Source organism: Tauraco erythrolophus, chromosome 23 (genome assembly GCF_009769465.1).
Source record: "Tauraco erythrolophus isolate bTauEry1 chromosome 23, bTauEry1.pri, whole genome shotgun sequence".
NCBI lineage: Eukaryota > Metazoa > Chordata > Aves > Musophagiformes > Musophagidae > Tauraco > Tauraco erythrolophus.
Window position 1 is genome coordinate 2,903,300 of NC_141487.1, and position 17,424 is coordinate 2,920,723.

The 17,424-nt window shown below is 50.2% G+C and overlaps 1 protein-coding gene across 3 annotated transcripts in view; it reads right to left on the minus strand.

The window, feature by feature from the left end:
• The window catches only part of KAZN (kazrin, periplakin interacting protein), a 200,291-nt gene that overhangs the window by 72,094 nt on the left and 110,773 nt on the right, over positions 1-17,424 (minus strand). Inside the window, exons 1-2 of one of the 3 annotated variants that reach the window (XM_086625637.1) lie at positions 12,926-12,963; positions 12,120-12,304 (exon numbers count right to left, since the gene is read on the minus strand). In XM_086625637.1, the coding sequence (XP_086481763.1) occupies positions 12,120-12,304; positions 12,926-12,963 (223 nt within the window). Of the gene's footprint in view, positions 1-12,119; positions 12,305-12,925; positions 12,964-17,424 lie in introns of those variants that run through there. The other 2 variants (XM_086625634.1, XM_086625636.1) reach the window with 2 other exon arrangements.

A 17,424-nucleotide genomic window follows, 5' to 3' on the forward strand; every position in this document is an offset into this window, starting at 1 on the left:
CAGCAAAAGTCTCCTGGTTGTGCTGCTGTTCTCCACCATAAAAGTAAATTTAAAAATAAAAATACATTAAAAAATATACACATTCATGAGTTCATCAGAAAGTAGCTAAATCTTTCCTGCTAGCCATCATTTATAAGAGGTGAAATAACTAACAAAGCAAGCTCGTGCTTGCCTGAATAAACAGGCAGGAAGGGAACTGCAGCGCACGGATCCCGGCACGGCACGGCGTGGCACCGGCAGCAGCTCCTCATTAGGATCCTCTGTCATCAGCAACGACACTGGTGTCCTGGTTTCACACGGACAGACACCGTACTCACGCTTACGGAGCTGAGCGCCCGACCAGCACCTCATCGGGATAACACTTTCCACAACACCCAGAACAACTCGCCTGCGAATAACGTGACTCTCCTGCGCGCCCGTCCTCCGTCGTTACGCAACGGAGATGCCCGCGGCAGCACGCGAGCTCACACGCTGTCTGCTGCATTACCCAGCATAGTTTCGGCTAAAATTCAGAAGGAATTGGCTGTATATTGTCCAGGACAATTTTCACCCAGCTCAAAAGCATGAGCATGCTGATAAAACAGGGTGGGCTCTGTGTTTTACCCTATGCCTCCTCTCCCCACCCTTGTTCCTTAACAGATTGGAATAAAGGAAAATCTTTGTGTTTTTATCCTATGTTACTTCAAAGTGCTGTGCTGGTTTATTTTCCTTACCGTTTTTCACTCACTTTCAACAGAAGAAATGATGAAAACTTTTTGGCAATCTTAATTACCAACTTAATACTGCTCTCCTGATGACATACACAGATTTACAATGAGATCAGAGCAGCTCTGTTAATCAGGGATAAACCTAGTATACTATAGAGGGTTATATTTTTTTATTACTCTTTCTTGTTGGTCTAATTAATGGTATTACCCTCTGAACCGTGTACACACACTTAAAGATATTCAAGATACACTGAAAACACATCCCAGAAGAATCAGAGTATGTTTAATAATTTCCTACTGTTATCTCTGGCACTACGTCCATTCAGGCCATCCACTTGTAGCCAGCAATACTCAACACACACTTCTTACTCAAGATACTTGGCTTGGTAAGTGTCTTTCACAATCAATATATTAAAAAAAAAAAGCACAAACAAAATTATCTATCTTCAGAGCATCACTTCAATTTTCCCACTTCCCCTCTCCTCTCCAGATCGTCACAAAGATGTCAAACACTCATTTGCTGATTCAAGCCCAGGAAAGATGCAAAACGTAACTGCAAAATAAGCTCGTACTTGCATCAGCAGTAACGATCAAAAAGGAATTAGCAAATGAGAGCTACCTCGCAAAAACTACAGTTAAGCAAAATATCCCCAAATTTGGAGTCTTTATGTACAGATGCAACTAAAAGGAACCGGCATAAATCACAGCAAGTCTTCAAGGCACGGACAATTTTCCTTCTCTAAGAGAACCCAAAAGCTCAGCTGCTCCCAGCTCAAAGGTCCACACAGATACCTTCAAAATGATGGTGCTGACTTCAAGCACCCAGCCTGAGATGACACTGGGCATGAGTTCCTGCAGCAGGTATCTACCAAGTCAACAGCCAAAGTCTGTTACGTGTGTCCTGACCAAGGGGCAGATCCCCACAACCACACACTGGTGCCAAAATACCTCGCTGGACCTTCCAGTCCCACGGGCTTGGCTTGCACTGCAGCAAAGAACCCCATCGGGTCAACCACATTCTCGCAGAGCTGGTAACCACCTCCTGGCGCAAGGATGGCACTAAGGGGTGGAAACAACCCCTTGAAATGAAGAGAAATAATTTCTTCATCCACGGCCGTCCATGAAGGGTCCCTCACCAACGAGGATTTACTTTATTTCTCCCTGCACCATATTCACATCCACTGGAAGACGTCCCTGTGCAAAACCACGTTTGACTAAACTTTGTGACGAGGTCAAAGGTGTGCATGCTGCCATCACAGTATCGACAGGCTGTCACTGGCACACCAGCCAGCTCTGCTCATTTGATATTATCTGGATCGTTTAACGCTGCCAACAAGCCAAGTTAATGCGTTATCTGCATATGGGTGTTTAATCCTGCAGGGTGGTCATTACCACGTTATTGTTGGGCTAATTAACAGGCAGAGCAGTTGTGGCTTTTTTAATGCATGCTTCCCCCTCCCGAAGTCAAACAAATATAAAATAACCACCACCATATATCCAGATTTAGCATCGGGCTATTTCCCGGAGCTACAAGACACTCGGATGCGCAGCAGTCCAACCCCGGCAGCGCAGGGAGCACTACAGTCCACCGACTGTGACAGCATCAAATAAACCTCAGCCCAAGATAATATGGCTCCATTTAAATGGAAAAAGAAAGGACCTTTAAGGAACCTACGAGGTATTCAAACCTATTTAGTAAAGTGCCTTCCATTAATCTCGCCGTACACGGAATGCTGAAACGGAGACGTTCTGCCGCCGCAGAGCAAATGTGCCCATCAGAGGAATTACACCCAAAATCAAACCGGTCCTTAACGAATGCGCTCGGAAACCACAGCGATAAGCAGGGTGGTAGAAGATGAGTTAAATGTGATCATTTACCAAACACCCTGGAAATGATGCTTGTCCAAGGAGGAACAGCACATAAAAAGGTTCTCTTGCAAAGGCGGCGAAAAGGCAGAGCGCTTCCCGAAGCTTTGCTCTGCCCGAAAGCAACAATAAATCGTACTCGGTGCCGCACTCGGAGCGACTTGGGCAGCTGCCGGTGAGCTGGGAGCCACGTGCTTTGCCACGGGGACAACGGCCGCTGCAGACCTTTACACCAACTCCAGCAAAACTTCAGCAGCTCGCGAGCACCTTCTGGGAGCTCGGGTCCCAGAGCTGGACCAAAGCCACACAGCGACACGGGCAGAACATTGGCAAAGTGAGGCAGACATCGCTGGGCACCGAGCAGTGGGTACCCCTGAGACCGGCCGGTGGTGAGCTGCTCAACACGTCCCCATCACCGCCTGTCCCCACACCTCCAACAACCAACCAAAAGCATCAGGGCTTTGCAGGAACTCATCCCAGAGTCCACACTCACAAATTGCCCAGGTACCTTGTAATTAATAAATCCTTATGTGCTCATATTACAACCCGCTCCTCCAAAACATGCCGTCACGGCATTAAATACAGCTTTTTTGCTAAATAGGTGGCCTTACTGTGGTTTCTCAGACCCACGCCACTGTCAGTTTTTTATTTTGATGGCTTTTCCTACAGGAGCAGCTTTAGTCCCAATACCCTGAGGTTTTCACGGAAATTTAGGGACTCATTAATCAGCCCTCTGTCCCCGAACTGTCAGTTTGGGACCTCTCCCCACCACAAAGGGAGGTGGGTGATGCAGGAAACCAAAGCTCATTTGAATGAAACCCTGCACGGCTTTGTAACGAGCTCCGTTCTCAAGGATGACAATAATGATCTTTGCAGATTCAATCAGACAATGTAAACGTGCGGGGAGCGTGCCGTGTCTCCACCCAAAGTGGTTCCCCCTCTCCTGTTTGAGCCATCGCTTTGGCAGGAAAGAAATAATGAAAAATTTGGGCAAAGTCATTTAATGACTCCAGATACGTTACAGAGGATATGAAAGTTCAAAGAATTAACATTAAGAATCTGCAGGTGGATAAAACAACAGGTTTCACCCCAGCAGATAATGCAATATTTGACAAACATAAAAGCAAATAGTTGAATGCATTTAAGGCTGGGAAAAATAGTAAGAATGCTGAACACTCAGAGAGGAAATATTTTGCCATCATGGGACAAAGACTCTGTTTTCTGAATGTGCTGCTGTTGCACGAAATCACAAAACGACGTTGTTCAGCTCCAACAGAGCATCCAATGCCCAACAAGTAACCCAGAGCTGGGTCTCCTCTTCCTTGCACCTTCTGTGAGGAGTCGCTCCAGCTGTGCATGGCTCCGGGTGGAAAACGGATCCCCCAAGGTCTTCTCCAGCAGGACCGTTATGGCCAGACCCCTAACAGGCTCTGATGACCGTGCCAAAATCCTGGCTTCCACATCAGAGGGCAACTGCTATTCAAAATACAGCTGCTTTTGGAGATTTACCTACTGAAAAAATCTCAGTATAGTGCACTAAAACCATTACAGCAATCCTTTAGGTTTCTTCTAAGATGTTCTTCTTCCCCCCTCTTGCAACTTGAGAGTGTCTAGACCATCTAAATCTAGACATCAAAGGCAAGTTCCTCAAATCTACTCCTCAAATCAATTTGCTTTGCTTTCCACCCCTAACACAGCACATCTCCCTGGAAAACAGGCAAACACTTCCCACGCTTGTGTGCCTACAGCAAATTTTGACCCGCAACAATATCTTACAGCAATCAGAAATATCCTGGAAAAAAAAAACAACACTTTATGATGGGAGGGCAGAGACTGCTCAAATCAGCCCAAACACCAAAAGCAGAATCTTAAAGACCTTTTAACGCGTCCCTAAAGGGTATGCAACACCCTTATGCACACCTAAACAAGAATGTAACACCAAACCAAGCATTTTAATGTATTCTGCTGCTCAAAGAGAGCGAGGGAAGCTGTTACCCAAGGCAATTCGCCAGTTGCACGAGCACTGCACAGACCCAGTGCTGGGCTTCCCCATCAGCCCATCAGCCAAGGGCAACTCCACCAAGTGTGCAAGGCCAGGCTGGACAAGGCTTTGAGCAACCTGGTCTAGGGGAAGCTGTCCCTGCTCATGGCAGGGGGGTTGGAACTAGATGATCTTGAAGGTCCCTTCCAACCCAAACCATTCTATGATCCAATATTTTTTCCTCAGTTATTTTCCAGGGGAGGATGACAGACAGTTTGCTTAAAAATAACGGGCTGCAGCAGAAGCGTGTGGGTGCACTGCCAGCCCTCCACTGTCATCATCTCTGTGCTGAAGTGGCGAGCGCTCACTATCGGAAAACCCTCCCGTTGCCAGGTGGCCAAGGGACTCAGTTGGCAAGTTAACATACTGACTGGCTAGTGCAGATTGTTCCTATCAGAAAGACATGTCTGCTTCTGCAAATCCCACGTTTCAGAAGAATTAAAGGGCAAATGAAAGCAGAGACTCAAGTCTCAGAGACACTCTCTGTTACCAACCCCAAATGTTGTCAATGGCGTCGATCTGCTGGAGCCAAGGAACATACTTGGTTTCACCTTCCATGCAAAAAACTACTTCTCCACAGCAATGTCAGCTCCCCAGGTTTGACTGCTGTTGCAAAAACAAGTCACAAAAAACCACGAAGATCAGCATCAACAGAGCATTGTGCTTACCTGCTTTCTTTACATCTCACATGTCACACGTGTTCACGCCAAATGCTATTCCCCTCCCCTCCAACACATGCAATTTTCTACAGAAAGGAGATTTAACACCCCGCTGAGGAGGACACAAGCTCTCACAAGAGAGGAGGTGATGGAGAGATTTGGGATTCTCCTCCAGCTGCCACCCAGTGAAATAGGAAGATAAAACAGAGATTGCACAGGAGCAGAGCGTGTCCCCGGGGACAGGAGCAGCCACAGCTGCAACACACCAGCTCCTCGTCAGATAACCCCAGAGGTTCAGCCTGTAAAACCTGTGAAATTTTAATTTAGAGGCAGAAGCAGCATGAAAAGACACGAGGCAGAACGACTGTAAGGACCAAGAAGGGCGAGAAATGGATTTCTGGGTGTCCTCAGAAGAGATGCTGCTTCCAAAAAAAACACACCACTTTGCAGAAACAGCAAGAGAGACGGGCGATTTTCCAAGACCGGGATGCAGCCCAGCCCTGGACCATGCCGCAGCAGAGCATCGATCAGTCCCTTTTCCTTCTCCAACAAAGATGTTGATCCTCTCCCAAGTGCCTGCAGGAGATCCACGAAGCCTTTATCACCGCACCATGCTCCCCCATCTTTCCATGGGCATCTTTGCTCCTTTCCCATCATCCAAGTGACCCAAAAGCAAACTCCAGCTGTGGTGCTGCATGTACTTAATCTACAGCTGATCACACATCTGAAAAGCAAAACTCGAGAGCTTTTTGCAGCTCTCCCAGCAAACACAGCCCTGCCTGCTGCAGCTCTCACACCACACAGGTGTCCCAAATCCCAGTGACAAAAGCCCAGTTCTCATCAGGTGCTTCCACACAAAGACAGCTCTCTGCTGCAGCTCATCTCCTCCACTCAAAAGCAGAGGTCTTTGCAATTTACCAATTTTCAGACACATCACTTCATCAGGCACAGCCAAAAAAAACCCAGAAACCTGCCCCAAAAGCCACCCGCACCCAGTCCAGCTGGCAGCAGCCACCTGCATCACACACAGTCAGTGTGTTCCCATCCCAGTGGCTCCTTGCAGGGATCTGGGGAAGGACAGGACTAACAAGATTAGAGAAATAAGCAATTTATCAGATTACCGAAGCCGCACGGCCAGAGACTGGCTGAGGGGCCCTGGGCTATCAGGATGTCCCTGGGAGCCACCGCCTCCGGCCAGTGTCACCCTCAATCATAATCAATACATCCGCAAAGTTGTTCTTACTCAGCAACACACTGTCCTCCTATAAAGCCTCTGTTATCTTAGGTCCTCCCTTGGTTTGCAGCCTGTCACCATCGCTCAACATTCGCCTCTCACCCCAGTGAGGCACCCCCAAACCCCCACCCTGGCACCCCCAAGCCTCCCATCCCCCCCTTGGCCAGGGGTGTATGAGGAAAACTTTGGAATGAGTTTTTCCTCCCCTTTGCAGCTTCTGCAAACAAAATGACTACAGATGATACTTTGGCCAACGCTTTCAAAAAGTGGTTATTCAAGGTCTGTTCAGGTGGGACAGCCCAGACCTGCTTTTTTGCTTTAAAAAAAAGGGCCAGATCCATTTCACCTCCTGCTAACACAGTATACATCTCTGAACACAAAAGTATGTATTTTTCTAGCTTCAAGTCTCCAGACCTGATGCTTCCCTGAAATCCACCTCAACACCTGAAAGCACCAGCCATAGGGACTCAAGCAAAATTATACACCAAGAGAAAACAGGAACAGATTGTAAAGCCAGGAGCAGCAAGGAGCAACTCCCTGAGCCTTCAGCATCCCATGGGTGAGGACGTATCCTGAAAAAAAATCAGGCCTCTGGTTGACCAATTCCCCAGGGTTTCGTGCTCAGACGTAACCGCAGCCCGGCTCCGTGTTAAGAGCACACCGGTTCTGCATCAGTACCGAAGGCTCTTATCTCACTCTCCACTATCACCAAGAAATTACAAGAATTGAATTTTAATAAGCCAGAGACTGAAGCTTTGCTATATATCATGCAGGTGCTGAAGTTTAGCTCCTAATTTACGTCCCTCTTTAGTGCAAGGAGCAGAGCAGGGACCACTGGAGCAAAGGCACTTGCCCTCCAAGGCCGGGCAACGAGCCCCCGCAGCTGCAAAGCCTCTTTTAGCAGCTCACAGAGTTTCACACTAAGGATGCAGGTTTTTCTGCATCGCCTGGCCCCAGTGCCAGCGAACACTGAGTTTACTAAAGCATCCAGAGTAATGAAGAATAAGCGATGGGAGGAAAATCTGTCCTTCAGGAGGATAGCCAGCCCCACCAGCGATTATTTGAGAGTGCCCAAATCCAACAGAAAAAAAAAAAAAAAATCGCACTTAATCTTCCCCAAATTTAAGACCGAAACCTGTTTATATCTCCCTCTCACCGTCTGCAAATCTAACACCAAACTCTTCATGATTATGCTAGAAAACAGAGTCAGAAACCCTATATTAAGTCCTCCTTCAACTTCAGAAGTTCACTTGAGCTTACTCATCTTCAGGAGCTTCACTGAAACTCCCCTGGACAGGCCCTAAAGGAATGATAATCTAAATACTACACTAAGCATGCCAGATGAGGCATATTTGAATAGAAAAATGCAGGAAGGATATATTAAATTAACATCTTCAAAGACTAAGATGTGATGGGGACCTGAAGTGCTACCCGCAGCCAGCTCCTTGCATCTAAACCAGCCTTGTGAACCTTGCTACGCACAAATTTATTTCCTAGTGCATGCAATTGTTTCAGAGCATGAAAGTAATCGCTCTCTCACCCCAGGAACTATGCAAGACAGAGGTAAATAAAGAAGGAAATTATTAGAAAGAGTAATAGCAGAGCAAGACCTTGATCTTGCGATAAGCGTGACGCAAAACCGCTCCCAATACACGACTGGACGGAGGTATCTAAATTGCTCAGGTTCCTGTACAGTACCAGCTCTCAAACTCTGGAAGAACAAATAGCAGGGCAGATTTCTGAAAAGATGAAAATGGTACATTTTCAACAGCTCGAGATGATTACCGACAAAACAGCAACAGCACAGAGGCAACTGATTGCCTCCGAGGCGAAAGTCAACGTCTTTGCATTGCAGGTACGAAAGTGTACAGAGATCAAAGAGAAAAAGAGAAAACTCCATTTTAGGCTGTCATGAGCATAAAGGTCCTCCTGGCCCTTTGGCATCAACTACCAAGGCACGACCAAAATCTTTCTTATGCTGCATAGGCCGGAGATCACTGCGCAGCAAGGAGGGGACACCCTTTATTTCCCCACAGATAATTGCTTTTACTCAAACTACTGAAAACACAGAGGTAGGCTCAGCAAAGACCCTAAGCCAAAGCCCAAGGGTGCACCCAGCATGAACAGAGGCCACAAAGCTCCAACACGATGCTCTGCCTGCCTCCCTGCATCCTGCTCCTCATCACCAGCATCCCAGCCCGGACCACGGGGCACAGGCACGCCTTTCACTCGCCATTGATTCAACTGATATTAATTCAAACACGAGGGTGCTGACACACAGCTCCAGCGATGTTACCGAGAGCCACCTGTAATCGCTGCGCTAAGCGCCATGGACACGAAGTATTGATTTCCATCCTGATCCGCGTCCAGGTTTACATGGAGGCTGCAGCCAAAATACTTCTTCCAGCAAGCTCACCGTTTAAGACTGTCAGGATTGGGAGGTTCGAATGATTAACACTCACAATGAGGACTACAACAATACACAAGTTTCATTCCTACCTGCCCACACACACCCACCACCCAGTCCCGCTCTCCCGCTTTGCTGAATTCTTCCAGTTTGGGTTCAAATTACGTAAAACAGGCCCTCGAAGCGTACCTCGTTGCTGCAAAAATAGGGTATTTTGGAGGAGAAAAGTCTCAGTGTGCACAAAAGGGGCAGAGTTATTACCTGGAGCTGTCTCAAGCTGCACCATAATTACACAAATAACACATTTCACAACTCGGTATTAATTACGGGGTGAGCGTAGCACGGAGGCACACATTTACCTCCTTTCGCATGACCTGGGACCTCCCCGCAGCAGTGAGATCGCTGAGCTCCTTCCCACAACGAGCAAAAGCACCTGATGCTTTTGCCAGGTGCTTCTCTCCCAGGACCAAAGGCAGACCCCCACCACACACCCATCAGCTCCACCAGCACGTCCCACAGTGGCGCTTACAGGTAAGCGGCTGCCCACCCGATTCACCACCCCCCTCTGCCTCCCTTTAACATATTTGCATAAATCAAACAGCTCAGCAACCCTCCTACTTATCGGACACACGACAGCGGAGCTATTCAGAGATATGTGTTTTCCCTCTGTCCTGCTGAACGCCGTCTCTAAATCCCCAAGGAAAAGCACACGACTCACTACTGATGCCTTGGGCCCACCTATACAAACACAGTGTGATGTACGAGCGCGTTTACGGCAGTATTTAAACAATAGTACTAAACTCAGGGAGGAAACCCAAAATAAAAGTGAATCTCATCAGTGGGGTTTGTGGAGACCAAGCACTCTTCCCCCTTCTCCTTGATAAGCACGACGAAAACAAGGCTCTCCAGATGCAATTTTACACTTAACTGATTGGATTCCGTTACACACCAGTGGTACATATATCACATTTTAGGTAATAGCCGCTTAAACTCGCAGGGAAGGCAAAAACCACAGCTGCAGGGCCACGGAGTCGCACCTCGTTAGGGAGGTGTCCTCTCTCCTAGCTCCCAGATACTGGCATGTGGAGTCAAATTTGCCAGCTTAAGGAGCAGGAAGATGGAGCGACCCTTCCGGCCACTTCAGCAGCTGCTGAAGGTACCACTGTTGCACCCAGCCAAGGACAGGACCACTCCTGGCCACCAGCTGCAGAGACCCCACAAGCCCTGGCATCTCCATTCTCACTCCCAAGTGCATGTCATTAAAGTTATTAACCAGAAGCACGCACGCTTCAGGGAGCAGAGCGCATTTCTTCAGCACCCTTACAGCGTACCAATCAGTTTTCCGGCATGCCAACGGTAAAGGAACCCAAAAAGGAGTTTTTCCATCACTTAACAAACTGGAAAAACCTCTAAGGAAGACAAAAGAGAAACCATGACCCTTGGAGAACCACACACACCCCTCCCTCATCGGGGCACGCACTGGGAACAGAGGTACTGCCCCTCTGCAAAACCACATGTCTCTCCAAAAGTCTCCTGGAGAAGGAACAAAAGGCAGCATACCCGCAGAAATACGTGTGGGTATATGTATATATCTATATTCTACCTGCTTTTCTAGCTGGAAGGCTGCATTTCCACACTCACACTGATGCCCTCTACAGCGTGTCACCAGCTGCATTCCCAATCCCCTGCTCCAGCGAGGGAGGATGAAGGCATCCCCTCCTTCTGCCCTTTCAGCAGATTTTTGTAAAAGAAAGTGTCTCGGTAGCCTGGATGCGGTATACAGTAGGGTCTGGTTCAGATTACACCAAAAGATTACACCTATATCGGTTCTGAAAATACCTGACCGTGCACGTAACTCCGCTCCCCGCGCATCCGCAAGCTCCACTGGGTCCAGCTCCAACAAACCCACCTGATGATGGATTAAGTTTAACAGGCAGAATTCACACACTACACATCCCACCCGGCTACCGAAACAGCAACATACAGCAAGCTGGATGGAACAAATCCACAAACTAATCCCTCTAAACCAATTCGCATGAACGCCGCACACAGCAGCCTGCCCGGAGCAGCGATGCCCACCAGAGCCAGGCTGCTTTTAAAAAGCTACAGAATGCAACTATTGAAAGGACAACCTGACCACCACCACAGCAAGAGATACTCACAGTCAGTAAGTAACACGTAAATAACTACTGACATTTTTATCACGCAGGTGCAAACTCGGTTGGGTTCTCGGGAAAGGGGAGAGCTTGCACCATCTCTGATCTGACACCACAGGCTGCTCCAGGGTGAACTGTCACACAAGCCTGCAATCATTTGGCAAATATATATATATATATGTATTGAAATAGTTCTAAAGTAGCAGTGATGGCAGCACTACTTTCCTTAACAGAAAGCAGTGAATTTCAGCCAGAGGAGAGCCGGCCCCCGTCAAGAGCACTGCAGAAAAAAATTCGGACCCCGTTTGTCGATCTCCACGCAAAGCCACGAGCACAAACCACTTCCCACGCCCCGTGCACCCCGTTTTCCAGCCTCAGCCTCTGCTGCCCCAGCGACAACTTTTTCGGGGTTTAAGGGTGGCAGGGGAGGGATGTATGTATGGCATAGGGTCTGTGCAAGCCTTTTGCTCCAGGCTTAATAAAACACGTGCCGCGGGTCCCGGCTGTGCGGGGGTCGGCTCCCTGCAGCCATGCACGGCCCCGAGCTCCCCCCACACCCCCCCGCAACCGCCGGGGTCCGTGCCCGGGCCGAGCCCCGCGCCCGCCGGCAGCGGCGGAGCCGGAGCGCCCGGATCGCGGCTGTAACATGGCTGCTTTGCTACCGAATTACGAAACCGGTTATGGGAGCCGGGGTACCGGGGAGAGCCGGCGTGGGGGCTACCGGGGCCGGCAACGGGCGAGTTCAGCACCGTGCTGCGGGGGGAGAGCCGGGTGGGGGGGGGGGGGGTCCCTCCCTGCGCCGGGTCGAAGAAGCAGCCGGGAAAGAGGCGGCGGCTCGAAACCAAAGGGGGGACCCGCAACCGGCGGGTGGTGCCGCGTCCCGACGGGACCCCCCGACCCCCCCGCAACCCTGCGCCACCCCGGAGACCGCGAATAAACAAACAACGAACAACCCCGAACCGCAGCGGTTCCCGGGCGGAAGGGCACACACACACACACACAGAGTACCCCCCCCCAGCAGGACGGGGGTCGCGGCCGGCGGCACCCACCTTGCGCGCTGTGCGGGCCGTGCTCCATGGCCGGCTCGCTGCCCAGCTCGGCCAGGCGGCGGCCGGTCGCCGCCAGCTCGGCGCGCAGCGCCGTCACCTCCTGGCCCGCCGCCTGCAGCGCCCCGTCGATGCGCAGCGCCAGCTGCTTGTTGTCGTCCATCATGTGCAGGATTTTGGCCTGGGGGAGGGAGGAAGAGGAGGAGAGAGGTGAGAGAGTGGGAGCGGCGTGCGCCGCCGCGGGGGGGGGGGGATGGGGGGGGCTGGACGAAGGGGCTGCTGGAGGGGGAGCCGCGCGAGGGGGAGTGGGCTGCGCGAGGAGGCGGCGCGAAAGACGAGGGGGGAGGAGGGGGTCTGTGCAAGGGAGGGTGCAAAGGGGAAGGGGGGGTCTGTGCGAGGTGGGGTGCAAAGCGGAGGGAGCTATGCAAGGGGGGATGCAAAAGGGAGGGGAAGTCTGTGCAAAGGGGGGTGCAAAGGGGAGGGGGAGGTCTGTGCAAGGGGGGGGTGCAAAGGGGAGGGGGAGGTCTGTGCAAGGGGGGGGTGCAAAGGGGACGGGGAGGTCTGTGCAAGGGGGGGGTGCAAAGGGGAGGGGGGGTCTGTGCAAGGGGGGGGTCCGTGCAAGGAGAGGGTGCAAAGGGGAGGGGGGGTCTGTACAAGGGGGGGGGGGGGAGCCTGCGTGTAGTGGGTGCCAAGGGGGCTACGCGAGCAGGGAAGCAAAAAAGGGGGGGGGGGGCGGGTAGCAGGGGGATGTGTAAGCGGGAACAGGTTGTGCTGGGGGGGTGGGGAAGGGTTGCCCCCTACCTGTTGCTCCCCCCCGGCAGCCCGGGCAGGGCTCGGCCGAGGGCATCCGCGGCGATACGCGGCGCTCAGCGTCTGCCGCGGAGGCGGGTCCCTCCTGCGCGGGGGGGGGGGGGGCAGCCCTGCAGCGGCCGCGGCACCGGTAACGCTGCCGTTACAGCAAGACACCCCCCACACTCCCCCCTCCTCCGGGAAGTTCGGTGCTGCAGTGCCCGCAGCTGGCTGCGATGTGCTGCAAATACCACTAATTAAGTGCCTTTCTGCAAATTGGGCTCAGGTTCAGCCCGGTGCGTGGCCCTATCCAAAAGCTATGCAGCAGGTGGAGGTAAAATAAGCTCCAAAAAATCCCTCTGGGAGGGTTTTTTTTTTTTTGGGAGGGGGGTGGAGGGAAGCGTACCTCTTGTACGCTGTCACTGCTGTGGTGATGGTTAATGTGAGAATCCTCGCGCCGGCAGTTCGCATGGCACGAACCCAGGGTGAAAAATCAGGAATTATTCGGTATCATCGCGGGTGACTGCTAGAGGGAGCGCTGATGTCTCCCTGTGCCTCATGGATGCCTCGCAGGGATCCACTTGGCATATTTGCCAGGGCCTGGGTAGCAGCAAGCCTGCAGAGCCACAGCCTGACCCCCACCGCGGCACAGGGAGGCTTCATCCCCCCCAAAAATGAATCAATGCTGCTCCCCAAACTGTGGCCCGCCCGGCTTTGCCTCCCCAAACCATCCCCACTTCCGAAAACGGCGGGCAGCGGCGCCGCGTGGTTTCCACCTGGGCCATGTGCAGCTCAAAAAGTTCACCGACGGGTTTAGGAACCCCCACAGCAGCGGGGCGGGAGCCTCACGGAAACCTGAGTGGGTGTGGGAAGCGCAGCCGGGAGCCAGGGCTGGCGAGGAAGGGCTCCCACCAGGGGAAAAGACAGAGAAAATCTCAATCTTTAAGGAAAGAGGGAGAAACAGTCCTGCCCGAGTCCGTACGATTTGCTAAACCCTCTGATATTTGCCTAAACTCGGGCTTTTGGCTGAACGAGCTGAGAATTTGGGGCATTTCCTTGAGTTCCAGGATGCTCCTTCTGCATCGGCGCTGGCGTTGCAGAGACCTTAAACAAAATGCAGTAAAACCCGTGGCAAAGCGCTTCCCTCATCAGATTGCAGCAAAGCTGACTCTGGGAGAGGCTCGGCGCGAGATAAAGCAGAAACGTGTCCCTGTCCCACGCGGTGCCGGTCCCCGGGCAGCGCTGGGGTGGGGCTCTGCAGAAGCAGAGGGGATTGGCGTGCAGTGTGCCCCGGGAAGCTTTTAAGAACAGAAATGCGGCAAATCTGTCACGTCGTCTGCTGAAAAACAACACTGAGATGGGCCTGGATCCCCAAAACCTCAGACCTGGACCGGGATGGTGCATACAGCCGGCTCTCCAAGAGCGAAAAGGACTGAGTCCATGTCATCTGTAGCAGGATTTTGTAAAATAAAGAAAATCTCCTATTCAGATAAACGCCACAGTGGCTTTTCCAAGGGAGAGTTATTCTTGACTGAGGGTTTCCAGCATTGTCTGCAAACCAACCACAAGCACTGGCCCAGGGCACTTGGAATATTGCCATAAAGGGCTCTTTTCCGTAACGAATTCCCAAAGGGTGGACAGACAACCCGCGAGGGGAATAAATGCAATTTTTGAAATTCTTTCTTCATCATCTGTGCAGCCCTCCCGGACCCAGATAAAATTCTTTAAGTATATATAGAAAGTGAATTCTAATCAAGATAAATGCCCGGTTTCGTCCCTAATTTGCATGAGTATTTGCTGCAAACTGTGCTTGCAAATGAGAGAATTACGTCTACAACCAGATAACCTGACTGTGCAATCGCAAACTTAGTCATCGCGCTTGAACAAAACGTGAACTTCAGCAGAAAGGAACTCGGCTTGAAAGTGCAAGCGCGTTATTTTTATCATTCAAAAATCAGGTTAAAACTGCTTTGAGCCTTCCAAGAACACGTTCAGCTGCTGAAGGAAAGTCCAAATTATGCTCCTTACTCAATCTAACCTTAATAATAGACAAGTTGCTGTACTGGCAGCGCTGGAATCTTTTTAATTTACTGGTGCAAGAGAATTTCTACATTAGCACGTGTGCTATTTAAAAAATGTGTTTCTTAAACTTCGCTCTGGACTCACCCATAAATTAATAACCTCACTTTAAAAAAAAAAATCATCTTCCTTATTACTTTAAGTCCTTTTGAGATTCTCCTGAAGATATCTCAAAGGATTTTCTCCCCCATGCCTCCTTCTCGTCCTTATTAGGGAACAGCTGGGACCATTTAAAATTTATTTCCATCTCTCCAAGCAGGATTTGGTTTCTCCCTCCTGGAAGGAGCGTGTGTGTGAACCCTCACGCCTTCCTGACCCAAAATCTCCCTCCGCTGTCACGCCGGTTTGGGACAAGGGGAACCCACAAAGCCGCAGAAACGTCCCCATCATCGCTCTGGCAGCAAAACTGCCTTCAAAGAGGAAGGATTGAAAATATCAAATTTTCCAATCACAAAGATTGAAAATTGTCAAAATTTGATTTTTTTTTTTTTTTTTTTACAACAAAGGGGTGTGTTCAAAGTGCCGTACATGAGGGTTATCTTGGATCGTGCTGATCCCCCTTCGAAAGGCCAAGCCTTTGGTGCAATCCTCAAAATTGGGATGAAATGAAGCATTAGGAAACACATGAGGCCTCAATTCCCTTTCTCTTATTAGCTTTGCATTCACAAAAAAAAAAATTAAAAGCTAATTAAATAGCCAAAATTAGAAACAGATTATTTCCCAAAATGGCTTTGCCTTTTTTTTTTTTTTCCCTAAATCCAGCTTTTACCAGGAGCTTGACAGCCATGCAGCGAGTCCGGTCCCTAAGGGCTGGGGTCCCCGGCCCCGCAGACGAAACGCACAGAGATCAGGAATATTTCCTAAAGACGCGCAGGAAACCTGAGTCACCACCACCAAGTCTCAAGTCTCCATTCAGCCTTGGCCACCCTCAAGCATCTTTCCAGGTGGTGCAAGGGTAACCTTGAAAACCTGACAAAAACCCTCAATTTCGGGCAACTTTTCCTAGAAGCGGCGTCACATCCAGGCAGGCTATTTCTCAAGAATGTAGAGATGGAAGAAATGTGGATGGAGGAGGATTTGAGAATATTGCCCATCCTCTTTGCTCTCTTTTCAGCCTCAGGAATGCAGGAGAGGGAATACGAGAAGGTTTAGGAGATGAAAAAGGGCCGAGTAGCACACGGGTACCGTTCAGGCCTTCCAAACCCTTTAATTTGCTATTCAGATTACTGCTTTTTATGGTTTAATAAGTACAACATGCAAAGGAACCAGTTTAACTAAACGGGAAAAGCCTTTTGTGTAAAGGTTGAACGTAATCTAATACGGCCCTTTGACTTGATTCAATTAAATCCTTTCCTTTCCAATTAAATAATCAGCCAGAATTTAATAAAAAATGAATTTCCACGTGTCATCCTGCAGAATGGTGACCTCTGAGATGGTGAAGGCTTATGCAAATTCTGCTCATTGCTTTTTGTCTGCTTGTGCCTCACTTCTACCCCCCACAAAAAATCACCTTCTGTCTGCGTCTTTACGTTATTTTCTCATCTGCTCCATGTATCTCTGTTTGCAGCAACAATTCCCAGCTGAAAGGGCTGCGAGGATCACCAGCTTCTTCCGAAACGGACCTTCTGTGCTTGCAAAAAAGCCGGCCAAGGACGGGATTTTTCATCTGCGCCTCTGGCTGGTTACGCCCCGGCACGCTGCGGCTATTTGGCCCTTTCTAAATGTCATCAGAGGCATCTGTACGGCCGTTCATCCGCAAAGAAAAACACACCAAGAAAATCCCATCCCAGAGACCAGCAAAATTGAGCAGCAATCACCAGAAAAAGCCCAGCGTGCCCCCAGCTCCGTAGTCTCTCGTAGCACATCCCCACAAAGTCGTTTCCATCCAAGTTTCAACAGTTGCTAATGTCTACAGTTGGGTTTTCAGTTGCTAATGTCTACGGTTGGGGTTTTTTTCCCCTCTACAAAGGTCACATTTTTATTTGTGCATTTAGAACTGCATTTAACCCCCTCTTCTTGCTCTTAAAATACTGAGCCCCAGCTCTTTCCTTCCTCAGTTGCGGTACATAGCGGCATCTCAACGCTGCCCATGCTGATTAAAAGTTATTAAAACGGGATTAAACAGAGCTAAGAGTGGACAGGTTCAAAACTTGGGTGGATATTCTGTTTTTCCCCCAATGCTGCCGTCACACGTTTCCCTGTCTCCCTTTCCGCGTGGGTGAAAGGGTCCTGGCGACCCCCCTGTGCCACGCGTCCCGCGGGACGGCGAAAACAAACCCATTAATGTTTATAAATTGCCTCGGACTGAGGGAATTACATCACCGCGGCGAGATACAAGCTGCGTGGATCAAAACAAACCCCAGATCCAATCCCCCGGCTTAGACACATCTCAGTTACCCGGCGCAAACCTCGAGGAATCCCGCTGAGAGGGGATAATTGA